Source organism: Zootoca vivipara, chromosome 3, assembly GCF_963506605.1.
Source record: "Zootoca vivipara chromosome 3, rZooViv1.1, whole genome shotgun sequence".
Classification (NCBI taxonomy): domain Eukaryota; kingdom Metazoa; phylum Chordata; class Lepidosauria; order Squamata; family Lacertidae; genus Zootoca; species Zootoca vivipara.
Genome location: NC_083278.1, coordinates 53,500,268 through 53,514,678, shown reverse-complemented (window position 1 = coordinate 53,514,678; position 14,411 = coordinate 53,500,268). Strand labels below are relative to the sequence as shown.

Here is a 14,411-nt window from a genome sequence, read left to right as displayed (position 1 = left end):
GGAGATATTCAGTACACAAATACATCCTGGGTAATGGTGGTAATGTTAGTTAGACGTCACTTTTCACATTGACATCCCTGAGTGGGAAAAACACAATCTGCTTTAGCCTAGGGAGGGAGTACAATTTTAGGAGCTGGTCATCATTAAAGGGATCGTCCATTTCTTGGCTTAGACCGACCTCTAGGAGTTAGGGCAGAAATACATGTTTTGAGGGGACAATGGCTTTCAGCCCTGCAGTTGCCTCATGATGACATGAAGGGCAGGGAGCAGAAGAATCAAGGGGTTATCCCTTCCATATCTATTGATCCCCCCCTCCCCGCCCACAGCTAGGGTGTTTTAAAGGCTGTCATCTTTCTCAGTTGGCCTCTAGAAATAAATCCAATGGAGGAAGTAGCAGAGGAGGGGAAAAAAAAGTATTTTCAGGGGAAAGTGAGAGGCATGAAAAACATTAATTACGATTTCCCCCAAGAAATGTGACATGGACTTCCAAATCTTTTGCTTAATGCTACTAGAATACATTTGCTATATCATGTACTACACATGCAACAGTTTTCAGATAAATGCCACAAGTGGCCTGCAAACAATAAACAATAGCGGGAAAATATCAGAACACCATAAATGCAGCACAGGTTCTCCATCATATATTTTGTTTGTTCATACACATTGGGACACCTCCTGAGTGATCTTAATCAATTTTGCCATGCTCATTCCTGAGGTAACGGGGCAGGTTGTTGTCTATGTTTGTATATTCTTGGTTGCAGTGTTGAAACAAAATGAGGAACTGCACCTTTCGAAAACTGCATTGAACTGGACACTGCTTAAGATATAGTAGCCAAAACTAGCATGATGGTTCCAAAGGTCAAAAGGCAGTTTCTGGTTTACGTTTAGATACCACCAAAATAGTGGACTCAACCTTTCAAAACTGCAATAATTTGGACAGCGCTCCAGTTATCATAACCACATGTTGTATGATGGTTTCTGAGATGGAGGAGCTGGATTCTGTCTATTGAGGTTAGCTAAAATAAAATAAAATAAAATAAAATAATTTATTATTTATACCCCGCCCATCCGGCTGGGTCTCCCCAGCCACTCTGGGCGGCTTCTAACAGAAGATTAAAAATACATTAAACCTACATTTAGCGAATGGGGACAGGAAACACTGCTGCCCAATCACGCCTACGTTTAAACCCTGGATTTCCCCCTATTGTTTTACCGCAAAACCAAAACAAAACAGGTAACATAAAATAGTTTAAAGAAGTAACCCGGAAGTCTGATGCCCGTGCGAGTCTACTCTACTAAATCCTGTGCGCTGAGGTGGGAGGTAGCCAGCGGCGGTTCTTCCTCCTTCAGCCCGGAAGTGACGCGCTGCTGCCTGTCAAAGCTCGTGGTTAGTGAGCGAGGCAGGCTGGAGAGTAAACAAGCCCTCGCCGCTCGGTGCCGCCGCCGCCGCTGCCTCCATCTTTAAAGGGCTGCCGCGCAACTCAACCGCCGCGAGGAGAAGAAGAAGAAGAAGATGGGGGCTGTCTTGGGCCTCTGCTCCATGGCGAGCTGGGTAATGTGGCCGGAACCGCGGCCTCCTCCTTCGGGGTCCTCCTTCGCTGGGTTAGGGAGTCGCGGGGGCGGCGGCGGCTGTGGCTATTCAGCAGCAGCAGCAGCTGCAGAAGCGCAGGCGCAGTGAGGGGGCTCTCTGGCTGCGCCCCCCCCCATGCATCCCTGTGCGCTGTCCTTTCTCTGCGGCGAGGCGCCCCTCCCTAGCCGTGATGCGTCCCCTTTGTTTAAATCATATTTAATATGATTTCGTTTGCCAACGCCCTAGAACTTGCCGCGTGATGGAGGAGGCGCGTTAACGTCTCTACCCTGTTGTCTGCGCTTGCAGGTGCTATGGTAAAATGACATGGCACCCAAAATTAAAAACCCTTAGTAATGGAAAGCAATGGCTTGTTGCAGGGCCGGATTTAGGTTTGATGAGGCCCTAAGCTACTGAATGTAATGGGGCCCCTTATATGCGATATTTTACGGAGCAGGCTAGCAGGCAGGGCCCATTACTTACACCATAGGAGCCTACACAACACAAAACACTGTTGCTGTATGTAGGTTTTATTTTATTTGTTTTTTATCTTCTATTTTGGAAATGTACATCCAGTGTTTTTTCCTTTAATTTTTTTGGGGCCCCCAAGAGAGTGGGGCCCTAAGCTATAGCTTGTATAGCTTATATGTAAATCTGGCACTGGGTTGGTGGTGATGCCTCTTTTCACGTAGGTCCTTTGAAGGTCGCTTTTTCAGAGAGGGCAGTTTGCTATCTAGGTAGTTGCTCTCCTCCCCACCCCCCATGTCTAGATCACCAGCACCATCTTTTATCCAGCCCTCCTGCTTTCCTCCTTCTCTGTGGATTGCTTTCTAAGGCCTCTACAGTATAAAGGGGTTCTGAAGTTGTAATGTGAAAGGTGTTTTGTGTGTGTGTGTGTGTGTGGTGGGGTTTCGTCATCTCTAATTTTACAAGGGTCGTTTATTGTTCGAAGGCATCTGGCAAATGTTTATACCATCTTATACCGCAGTGTATGCTAAGTCACCATGCTAGGAATATATGTGGGATTACAGAACTGAAAATTATGAGTGGAAGTGTGGCTTCTACCTCCTTTTGACAAACCCTGCATTAAAGTAGGGTCATCTGTAGGTGTGTAAGAGAGAATCAAATCAATCTAGAGAAAATGTGGACCTTTTGAGGTAAAACAACACAATAGCTTGAGCAATAGTAGAAATTCATATTATTGTTTTGTTAGACTGAAATTTTTGGATTTTTTTCTGTTCTCTGGGATAAATTTCTGCTATGGAATAATAAAGGCAGAGTGGAAAGTTACAATGGTCAGTCTGGGCAACTTGATAGAATGTTGCTTAAGCTTTTGCTGATTTAACTGTTGTGCATTCCTCCTAATCTGCTGGAAGTTAGAGTAAGAACTTGTCCAATATTTTTCCCTACACCTCTGAGGATATTGAAGTAAAGTGTGTAATTCAGTATATATCTTTGATGCAGGCATAAAGTAAAAACAAATCCCCCCCAAACTGTAACACTTTTTCTTTGCTATGGTGTACGTCACTATTTGCCCTGGTAAGCATAATTAATAACTTCTGTAAACAGTCTGTTGACTGTCTTGGCTGTACATGGGGCAATCACAGAGCCATCTGAGAACCAGCATTGCAACATCACATTTGCTTTTTCGCAGGACTTGTTCCTGCTTCTATTAGTGTTATAGCACTGAATCAAGAGCCCAAGGACCTACTGCTCATATCTGCACACATTTTACTATTGAAACCATGGCCTTTGCAGTAATGGGTATACAGGAAAACGTAATACAGAAAATGAAATTACAAATATTACATTAGTGGGGTGTGATCCTTAAATATTATGACATCCGAACCAGTAGTTAAACATTTTAACCAAGTAATTAACTGAGCATAACTTTTATTTTGGCCTCATACTTCTCCCTTTCTTTCATCAGATACCATGTTTGTGTGGCAGTGCCCCATGTCTGCTGTGCCGATGCTGCCCCAGTGGAAATAACTCCACTATAACAAGGGTGATATATGCTCTGTTCTTGCTCCTTGGAGTGGGTGTTGCCTGTGTGATGTTAATTCCAGGAATGGAAGAACAGCTGAAGAAGGTCAGTTTACTCTTGAGACAACTATGGTAGAATTATTGTGGCACTGCTACTGTAGTTTGGGATTGACTTATCTTTTCAGAAGCATTGCTTGCACTAGAGAGCACCTACGTATCCACACCTCCTTTTATTCTAGAATGTTTAGTGTTTTGTTTACATAGGCTAAGGCCTAACTATGGAGCAGTTCTCTCATTATGACTGCCTTTCATTGAAGTATTTTAATATTTAGCATAATGGTTGTCTGTAAAACCTTGCCTTCTTCCCGTAGTATTAGTTAGCTATTATTTCAGACCAGGAGTATACATACATGTATGTATGTGGCTTTTGAAAACACCAGGGGACTATATTTTATGTATGTATATATATACGTATATATATATGTATGTATGTATTTAAATCTTCAATTCAACATTGGCTTGTTAGAACCTTAGATCTGTACAAATTTCAAGTAATGAAGAGATGTTAAAATAATCCTGTCATAGTCGGCCTAACAAAACAAAAAGTTTGGGTTCTTCATTGACATATGTTAATATATTTTATGTTGTTCATTACAGATTCCTGGATTTTGTGATGGCCAAGTGAATTGTGATGTTCTAGTAGGCTATAAAGCAGTATATCGGGTGTGCTTTGGTATGGCCATGTTCTTTCTCCTGTTCTCCTTAATGATGATCAAAGTGAAGAGCAGCAGTGATCCAAGGGCAGCAGTACACAATGGGTAAGAAGAAATGGTGGCCCAGCTATGCCCCTAACTGTTGTTGTCTATGCTCTGGTAACCTCAAGGTTAGATTACTGCAATGCGTTATACATAGGACTGCCTCTGAAGACAGTTTGGAAACTCCAGCTGGTGCAGAATTCATTGGCCACGTTGCTCATGCAAGACGGTTTGAGCATATTACACTGATCCTGTTCCAACTGCACTGGCTACTGATTGCCGTATTTTTCTGTGTTTAAGGCGATATTTTTTTCCTATGAAATAATATGCAAAAATAGCGGGTCGTCTTATACATGGATAGCAGAGGGGGGATGGGCGATTGTTGGCATCAGCCAGCATAAGATTTGCAGCGGCAATTGGGCATGTGATAGGTTGTTGCGGCAAGGCCTGCTGACGATTGTCTGCAGCTTTGACAATTGTGCGTGTTATTTTTGGCATTGTCAAGGCGTGCGTGCAATCTTCTGTTGTTGTGCCAAGTGTGCAGGTGGGTTTTTGGCAGTGTGCATGCAGACAATTGTTTGCCGCGGCAATGCGTGCGATTTTGATTGGTGGGTAGGCTGTAGAGTGATTGGTGGTGCTGACACCCCCCAAAAGCTCAGCAACTGTGGGCAATCTCCTCCCCCAAAGCACAACAACTTTGGTCACCCCCCCTTTTGTTGTGGTCCAAAAAAAGGGTCGTCTTATACACGGGGACGTGCTATACACAGAAAAATATGGTAGTTTTTGGGTTTTTGACCTACCGTGTTTCCCCCTTTTTAAGACACCGTCTTATTACTTTTTTTTCTCAAAAAACCACAGGGTGGCTTATTTTTGGTGGGATGTCTTACTGCTATTTTTATTATGAGTCTGAGTGTGCGTCACTGGCCCAGCCCTCTCTCCCCAGCCCTGGGATGTTCGCAAAGGGCTGCTCTCTCTCTCCTCTGATGTGGGGACTCAATAGCAATCTGCTACACTGGAGCTTCTTAAATCTAAACCAGTATAATGGAATCTATCTGTGTGATACAGTCCTAGCAGTAGCCTATACGTAAAAGCAAATAAGGATCTCTACTAGCCAGCTGCCCGAGACATAAGTTCCAACAGTCTGAAGAACAATGTAACACTTTGTAGTGATAGCAAAGAAGCTACCTGCTGAGAACAAAGAAGCCAGCTAAACAGCAATTAAGATTGCTGACTTGGTAAATGGTAGCAATTAAGAAGCAATTGAGCTAGCGAGGTGAGTTAAATTTTTGTGGGTAAAGGAAGCTAGGACCGGCAGTTTAACTTTTGTGCTCGCAAACAGCAAGACGGAAAAAGTCCTTATTTTAAAAAAAAGTCCTCAAGGCAAGGACTGCGATCCAGACTACTTACAAATCCTTAAAGGAGCAGCTCCACAGACAAGCAAGCATAAGGTAGAAAGGAAGGCTGCTTTATGCCTCGGTAAAAGCAAGGAGACAACAATCAGACACAGGAGACTGCCGGCGCATAGAATGGAAGGGAAAGGTGGAGGGAAGCGAGAGGTGGGTTCTCTCTCTCTCTCTCTCTCTCTCTCTCACACACACACACACACACACACAGAGAGAGAGAGAGAGAGAGAGAGAGAGAGAGAGAGTCACGCACAGGGAGATCTCCCTTAAAGGGAAAACAGCCTTTGCATTCGCGAGGCAGCGGCTTCAAAAGCCCCTCTCCCGTCAAGAGGAAATCAACAGGCAACTCATGGGTGGGCGCATAGAATGGAAAGGAAAGGTGGGGGGAAGCGAGAGGTGGGCTGTGTGTGTGTGTGTTTGTGTGTGTGAGAGAGAGAGAGAGAGACAGACGCGGGGGGGGGGTGGAGAGACAGAGAGACACGTAGATCTCTTCCTTAAAGGGAAAACAGCCTCTGCATTCATGAGGCAACGGCTTCAATCGCCCCTCTTTTCTTCCTCGTGCCTTCATCTCCTCCCCACCCCACTTTTCTCCTCTTCACCAAGTACAGCTTACACAGCTTGGCTAAAAAAAATATTTTCGAATCCTTTTATTTAAAAAAATGCTCTCAGAAACGGGGAGGGAAAATCACGATGCTTCAGCAGCCAGCAGCTACAGCTCTTCAGTGCATTTTTACAAGCTTTTAAAGGAAATACGTGTCTGTGGAGCGACAGCAAAATGGGGAGATATTTTAAGGGGGCTTGGCTGGCGAGAGGGGGGGTTATTGCTACTGGGTGAAGGGTCTATCAGTATGTCTTATTTTCGGGGTATGGCTTGTATCGCGCAATTGCTTAGAAATCCTGCTATGGCTTATATAATGACTACGTCTTAAAATAGGGGAAAGACGGTATAATGCCTTAACCAGGTCAGGACCGCAATATCTCAAGGACTGTCTCTTTTCATATGAACCTATCATTTTCTGAGGCCCTCCTTTGTGTGACTTCTTAAGAAGTCTGGAGGGTGGCAACACAATAACAGGTCTTCTCTGCAGTGGCTCCCTGTCTGTAGAATGCTCTCCCCGGGGAAGTTCGCCTGGTACCTTCATTATACACCTTTAAGCTCCAGGCAAAAATGTTCCTTTTTAACCAGGCCTTTGGTTGCTTTGATTGACATCCTATAGTTACCCTTTTGAAATGTGGGTTTTTTGGGGGTGTGTGTGTTATTGGGTTGTTGTTTTTATTTTGATTATTTTGTATTTTGGTTTTACTGTATATTTTGATTTTATTCTGTGAACCACCCTGAGACCTCTGGGTATAGGGTGGTATATCAATTCATACATACATACATACTTACATACATATAAAATTGTAGTCTTGTGTTTCCTGCACAAGGTATATAAATAACAAAACCTGAAGGCTGTTGCTTCAGGTAAGTGAAGAGATTATATGAAATATTATATACAGTATATTATGTAAAGTATAAAATTTAAAAATGCTGCTAATACCCTAACTTTGATGGTTCTTTGGTGATATTTCAGATTCTGGTTCTTTAAATTCATCACAGCTGTTGCAATTACAGTTGGAGCATTTTTTATTCCAGAAGGACCCTTTACAACAGGTATGATTGCATTGAAAGTCATGTATATTTTGCACGGAAACTGTTTCCTATAGCTTTCAATGTGATACTGAGTTCTTATTTAACAGATCTTAATGTTCTGATTTGCCACACTGGAGAAGATGCGTAGGTCTTTGGCATGGTTGGGAAACCTTTTTGCCCTGGCAGGTCAGATCAGTCCCTACCTCAGTTTGCCAACTTTGGACAGATGGGTGATCCCAACTACCTGTCAATTTCCCTTGAGCAGCGATTCTCAAGTGCCCAACAGCCAGCTGATTGTTGGGCATTTGGAAACCATAGCACAAGGGGTATTGCCAGTATAGGACTGGCAAAGCTGCATAACTTGGCAATCAGCTGTCCAATTGAGTTCTCCTTGCGGAGCTCAGTTACACAGCTAATCCAGTGCTGTCTGTACCTGCCTCATACCTGATGTCCTGTATGATGTCAGGTGGTCATGGTTTAGGGAAAACAGTTTTGTGGGCCAAATTGAGCTCAATCTGGCCTTCAGGCTGGAGGTATCCCTCAATTCTTATTCCCAAAGAATCTAGGTTTATGTACCGTCTTTCCCACATTTTAAGACACCGTCTTATCACTTTTTTTCCTCAAAAAAACACTGGGTGGCTTATTTTCAGGGAATGTCTTACCGGTATTTTTATTACATCAGGAGCAGTGCCCCTCTTGCTCCCTGTCTCCCTGCGGGGCAGGACTCTTGACTGAAAGAAAATGACGGGCAACAGCCACCACCAAGCTCCATGAGAGGGAGTCTGAGGGAAGGGAGGTGTGTGCATCGCTGGCCCAGCCCTCTCTCCCCGGCCCTGGGATGTTCGTGAGGGAGGGAAGGAGCTCCTCCGAAGGGCTGCTCTCTCTCTCCCCCCTCACAGGTGGGGACTCACTTAATAGCAATCTGCTACACTGGAGCTTCTTAAATTTAAACCAGTACAGTATAATGGAATCTATCTGTGTGATGCAGTCGTAGCAGTAGCCTATACTAAAGCAAATAAGGATCTCTACCAGCCAGCCAACTGCCCAAGACTTAAGAGCGAAAGTTCCAACAATGTAGCACTTTGTAGCACTGATAGCAAAGAGGCTACCGGCTGAGATACTGTAGAAAACAAAGCAGCCAGCTGAGCAGCAATTAAGATGGTAAATGGTAGCAATTAAGTAGCAATTGAGCCAGCAGAAAGCGGGGTGAGATAATCTGCTGGTCCTAACAACCCGTCCGTGTTTCTCTTACCCACAAAATGTTAACTTTTGTGTAGGGTGTAGGGCAGTGTTTAGCAGCTCCTAAACAGCGAGAAGGGGAAAGTCCTTAATCCCCAAGGCAAGGACTGCGCCACCGGCAGCGATCCCGGTACCGGTACAAATCCTTAAAGGGGAAGCTCTACAGACAAGCAATGGAAAGAAAAAAGAATCCTCACTTTTTAAAAGGCTATTAAAAGGGGGAAAGGTGGGGGGAAGCGAGAGGTGGGCTGTGTGTGTGTGTGTGTGTGTGTGTGAGAGAGAGAGAGAGAGAGAGAGAGAGAGAGAGAGAGAGAGAGAGAGAGAGAGAGAGAGAGAGAGAGAGAGAGGCGGGGGGGGGGGAGAGAGAGAGACGCGCACACAGAGTCTCTCCCTAAAGGGGAAGGCAGCGTCTTCAATCGCCCCTCTTTTTTCCCTCGTGCTTTCATCTTCTCCCCACCGCAAATGCCACTTTTCTCCTCTTCACCAAGCAAGCAGAGCTCACACAGCCTAGCTAAAAAAAATATTTTGGAATCCTTTTACAGGTATTTTAAAAAATGCTTACAGAAACAGGAGGGGGAATCACGAGGCTGCAGGAACGGCTCTACGGTGCATTTTTACAAGCTTTTAAAAGAAATACGTGTCTTTGGAGCGACAGTAAAATGGGGAGAGATTTTTATGGGGGAGAGTTGGCTGGCGGGAGGGGGGAAGGGTCTATCACTATGTCTTATTTTCGGGTTATGGCTTATATCGCGCAACTGCTTAGAAATCCTGCTATGTCTTATATTATGGCTACGTCTTAAAAAGGGGGAAACACGGTATGTGTAGTCACATACTCACATTTATCTCTTAAATCCATGTGTTTTCATCACTGTTGGTTTTAGATTATAAGCTACCAGGGGACACAGCCTTGTTTATTTTTTAATTGTCAAACTCTTTAAGCGTTTATTTTACAAGTAAATTTTACCCCGATGACTCTGAATCACTCAATACATGCTAACAATTCAAACAGAAAAATAATTTATGAAAATTAATATATTAATTATTTTTCTTCCTAGTGTGGTTTTATGTAGGCATGGCTGGTGCTTTCTGCTTCATTCTTATCCAGCTGGTTTTACTTATTGATTTTGCCCATTCTTGGAATGAATCTTGGGTCGAAAAAATGGAAGAAGGAAACTCAAGATGCTGGTATGCAGGTATGTAGTGGTTTGTTGGTCAGTATCACAGGGTTTGTTTATTAAAATTGGGACATGCGGTGCTCAAATTTCAGTTGTAGGAGTCATGAGCTCAGAACTCTTTGATGTTGCTCTTTACTCGCTAGTTGCTGACCATGGAAGGATGTGTTTTAGTGCATGTGTGGAACTGAGAGTCTGAATCACTCCCATCCCCAATATACCATGGTTAAGAGGGAATTGGTGTTTCCAGAAGCATAATAATGATATTGGTCACATGGCGTCGGAAGAGGAGAAAGTTGTGCCTGACTTGATGCGGCTATAGTAACAACTATAATTACTGAGGACTGATGCAGTTTTTCCAGATCTTCTAGAGGCAATAGTAGTTTAGTCCACCTACTGAAGTTAATCCAGCAGATCACTTTTCTTATCCAACAGTGTACCATAGGATTTATTTTTCATCACTGCTCTAGTGAGCCTCCTTCAAAAGTACTAATAGAACCTGAATCCAGTTTTGTTTGCTTGCTTCTTCACAGCTTTGCTGTCTGCCACAGCATTAAACTATCTTCTGTCTCTGGTGGCAATTGTCCTATTTTATGTCTATTATACTCTGCCCGATGGCTGTTCTGAAAATAAGGCCTTCATCAGTGTCAATATGCTGCTGTGCATTGGAGCATCTGTGATGTCAATTCTGCCTAAAATCCAGGTATGAGGTTACATTAAGTGGATATTTGTTTTCATAAGAATCTGGCTAATATACCAGTCATTTGTCAGATTTCTATATGCAGGTAATTCACATCTTATGCAAGGGTTTGGTTCTGGGGGGTCTCTGCATACATGCAAAAGCATATAAAGCCAGGAAACCCTGGAACTGCTCCCAGCACCCCCACAAGGTGAAGGACTGCTTACCCAGCTTTGGGAAGGAGGCACAAGGGCTCTGGGACATTGCCAGAACCCTCACACCACCTCCCGAAAGTCTGTTAAGCCTGTAATTACAGCTTTGCGCGCGCAGGGCAGTGGGGGGATAAGTAAATGGAGAATTCATTTCCTCTGCTCTCCATTCATTCATTCATTTCCTACTCCCCACCCTGTGCTAAGTTGTGATCACATAAGTAAAATCAGCGCAATATGCAAGTTACCTGTATTGTTTCGCTTTCTGTCTGCATATAGGAATCACAACCAAGATCTGGGTTGTTACAATCATCTGTGATCACCGTTTATACAATGTATCTAACCTGGGCGGCAATGACCAATGAGCCAGGTAAGGAGATTTCATGATGTTGTTGTTGGTTATCCAGAAGTGACTCTGGCAGAACTCCTTTGTTTATTGCTGTCATACCTACTTTGGATGATTTTAAAACCTTTGAATGTTTTGAAGCTTTGAAGGGACAAAAAAACTGTTAAACAAAAAGTATTTCAGAGTGCAAGGTAGAATGCTATAAATCGTTGTTACAGAGAATCTGTGGTTATCTAAATGATTCTTAGAGAGAACGAAGCTTACTCCCAAGTCAGCATGTTTAGGATTGCAGTTTTGGTATACAAAATACTTCTTGTAGGGTGGGCAGTTCATTCATTTTCAGCTTTGTACTGTATTCTTGTTATTAAAAAAGTGCACCTAGACACTCAGTTGCAGTGCCCATAACCTAGGTTTAAGGTGCCATTTACCTCCTAGCTTTCATATATCAGTTTCTAACACTGTTCTGAACACTTGCTCTCTCACCACACAGTAGCAAGACTAGCCAGTGTCCTTCTATTGCATGGGGATGTTGCTAGTACAGTGCTCAAAGAAAGCACTGTTAATCCCGCATCATTTGTAGAGAAAGGCCTTAGCTGTATTTCATTGCAGTGGGAAAGCTACACAACAAATAGCTCAAAAACAGTTTTGAGCCATGTAAAAGGCTAGCACCTAGTGCGTATTATTATGTTGGACATTGCTTCTGTGAGAAATAAGATTGTTTTGTGTAGAATAATCCGACTTTCAATTTTTTGTCTGTTTTCTGATCTAGACAGACAATGCAATCCAAGCTTGCTGAACATAATTGGCTATAATTCCACAAGCACTCCAAGTAAGGGTCAGTTTATCCATTGGTGGGATGCCCAAGGAATTGTAGGCCTCATCCTGTTCCTAATGTGTGTTCTGTATTCAAGGTGAGCAGAACTTTTGGAAAACCTTTTCCAATTTTCAGTAATTTTTTTAAAAAATTACATCTAGTGACACTATCCACTTTTCAACTGCAGCATCCGGACATCCAATAATAGTCAGGTAAATAAACTGACATTAACCAGTGATGAGTCAACACTGATAGAAGATGGACTCCCCAGGAGTGAAGGCTCTCTTGATGAAGGAGATGATTTGCACCGTGCTGTTGATAATGAGAGAGACGGAGTTACTTACAGTTATTCATTCTTTCACTTCATGCTTTTTCTTGCTTCGCTTTACATCATGATGACCCTAACCAACTGGTACAGGTATGTGGATCTTGCAGGAAATTATGGAAGGGTGACACTTTCATTGACATTATCAATGCTGATCACCTGTAGGGGTGGAAGTGGGCAGAGAGGCATATGTTGGATTCATAATCTCCTCTCCCACTTATCATGGATGGTTGGTGGCAGTGAATTTTATTCTTACATAATTTTTCAATTTTAAGAAAATAAGTGATGATCAAGAGAAAAGTAGTTATTCTATTCCACAAATGAGCCGGCTAACATTTTATTTCGTCTCTTTCTCAGCCCTGACCCTGTCTCTGCATCAATGACCAGTAAGTGGCCATCTGTCTGGGTGAAGATCTCTTCCAGCTGGATTGGCATAGTCCTCTACGTGTGGACTCTGGTGGCTCCACTTGTTCTAACAAACCGTGAATTTGACTAAGCCAAGTGTCTCATCTGAAAGCTATTGCTTTATTTTGTTGCTAATTTGAAGCTAACAGTATTCAACATTGAGATGTAATTTGTAAATAATACGTGTATGTATTGTCTGAATAGTTTATCATGTCTTCTGCATGGTTATACTTTTAAATCATGTTCACTTGCTATTTCAGTGACTGTTTTCTAGTTGAGCTTGATGATGATGATAATGATAATAATACATATTAATGATTAATACTGAGCCCTCTTCCACGTTGGGGAAAAGTAAACAGATATGGTGGGTAGAGTAGGGATAAAGATTCTACCACCACCATGGCATTTTTATCACTTTCCAATTTGTAAATGGTCACGGTGTGAAGTAGGGAGACTTTTGCATCCATGGAGACTCCCTGCGTGTGTGGGTGAGAACCTTAGTTTTCCATTTGGGAGCCTCCACAGATACAAACATCTCCCTGCTTCACAATATCACAAATTGGAAAGTGATAAAAAGGCAATGTTGGGCAGAGCTAGTGTGATCTTTCCCAGTGTTCCCTTCTATATATTTCCTTTCTCCTAACTAGCACCTGGAGAGGGATCTAGGGTCAAGCTAGATGTGAGAACAGTTCCATGTGTTTCAAACCCCACAAATATTTGGCTCAGCCCTACTGCTTACTGAAGAAATAGATCATGTACAGTCAAAGGTGCATTAAAACAGTATTTTTCAGTGCGTGTAGATAGGCTGAGGTTGAAAGTCAAATATTTGCAGTTATAATCAGATGGGGAACCATGAAGAGTGTTAGAAGCTAGGGCTATCTATGACAATCTCACTGGCCTTTATTGCAGTTTAATAATTGGTACACAGCAGTTTTCTAGTTAGTAAAATATCAACTTTGGTCTAGCAAGGAAGTATCTTTCACAGCTGTGAGATTTGCCCAGAAAAGATGAGAAAAATATGGCTATGACAGATAGGAGTGACAGTAATGGTTGTTAAGCCTTTGGAGGATACTGTTATTACCTCAGCTGAAGCATGGATGGATGGTTGTCTAGGAGAGTCTGATGCTGAATGAGAATTGCGTATCAGGTGTGTGTAAGTCTAGGTTACCTTTAGATCATAGCTGATCTGTAGGAGGTATGATCTTTTGTTTGTTGAACAAACATCAGACAGGAATGTCAACTCTTAATGAGCCTTAGCTGATGATAGAGCAGAGCAAGAGGGGGGTTAGTAGGAAGGGAAAGAATGTACCTGCGATTCAATTGCCATTTTAATCAGTTTGTGGAGGGTCTCCCCCCCACTTTAAACGACAAAGAGCCCCAGCTGTCACTAGGGCTGGTGTGAGCATATAAGAAAACAGGCATTACAATTCTGTAGGACTGGTTTTTGTACTTGCAGGTTTGAATAAGTACAAGACCTCTTTTAAAAGAATGTGAACAGGAGTAAATGTTTAAGGTTGTACTTGAAATTATTCAAAATGTGCATGGGGTTTCTAGACATCAAAAATAGTTGCCATTTTGACCAGATTTGTTTTTTAAAGTGAAGTGCAGTGAAGTATTAATGCATGCTATAGGCTTTTCATTTTTGTAACCATTTGATACCAATATAGTCTTTGTTTAAAAACATAATCAATACTTGGAAGGTATTTACGGCTAGCGCTCATTAAATTGAAATTAAGGAGTGAAATGGTTTGCTGTCCCCCACTGCTGGTAGCTGTAGTATAGTATATTTCACGCTGATGAGGTAGACTTCAGGTACCGCTGTTTATCTTTAAAGCTTTTTAAAAACAGTTACCTTTTAAAAAAATTATTCTGGCTCCA

At 42.6% G+C, this 14,411-nt stretch overlaps 1 protein-coding gene across 1 annotated transcript; it reads left to right on the top strand.

Annotated features, from left to right (window-relative positions):
• The first annotated feature begins 1,364 nt into the window (after nt 1-1,364).
• SERINC1 (serine incorporator 1) lies at nt 1,365-13,706 on the top strand. The gene is made up of 10 exons (XM_035109198.2): nt 1,365-1,552; nt 3,498-3,659; nt 4,211-4,371; nt 7,286-7,365; nt 9,639-9,776; nt 10,289-10,458; nt 10,923-11,013; nt 11,759-11,900; nt 11,991-12,221; nt 12,486-13,706. The coding sequence occupies exons 1-10, from the start codon at nt 1,514-1,516 to the stop codon at nt 12,622-12,624; spliced, it is 1,353 nt and encodes a 450-aa protein (XP_034965089.1). The 5' UTR covers nt 1,365-1,513; the 3' UTR covers nt 12,625-13,706.
• The last annotated feature ends 705 nt before the right edge of the window (nt 13,707-14,411 follow it).

Coding starts and splice junctions, on each gene's coding strand:
- SERINC1 (XM_035109198.2), top strand. CDS start 1,514: ATGGGGGCTGTCTTGGGCCTCTGCTCCATGGCGAGCTGG. Junction 9,777..10,288: donor CTCAAGATGCTGGTATGCAG/GTATGTAGTGGT, acceptor GCTTCTTCACAG/CTTTGCTGTCTGCCACAGCA. Junction 11,014..11,758: donor GGCAATGACCAATGAGCCAG/GTAAGGAGATTT, acceptor TTTCTGATCTAG/ACAGACAATGCAATCCAAGC.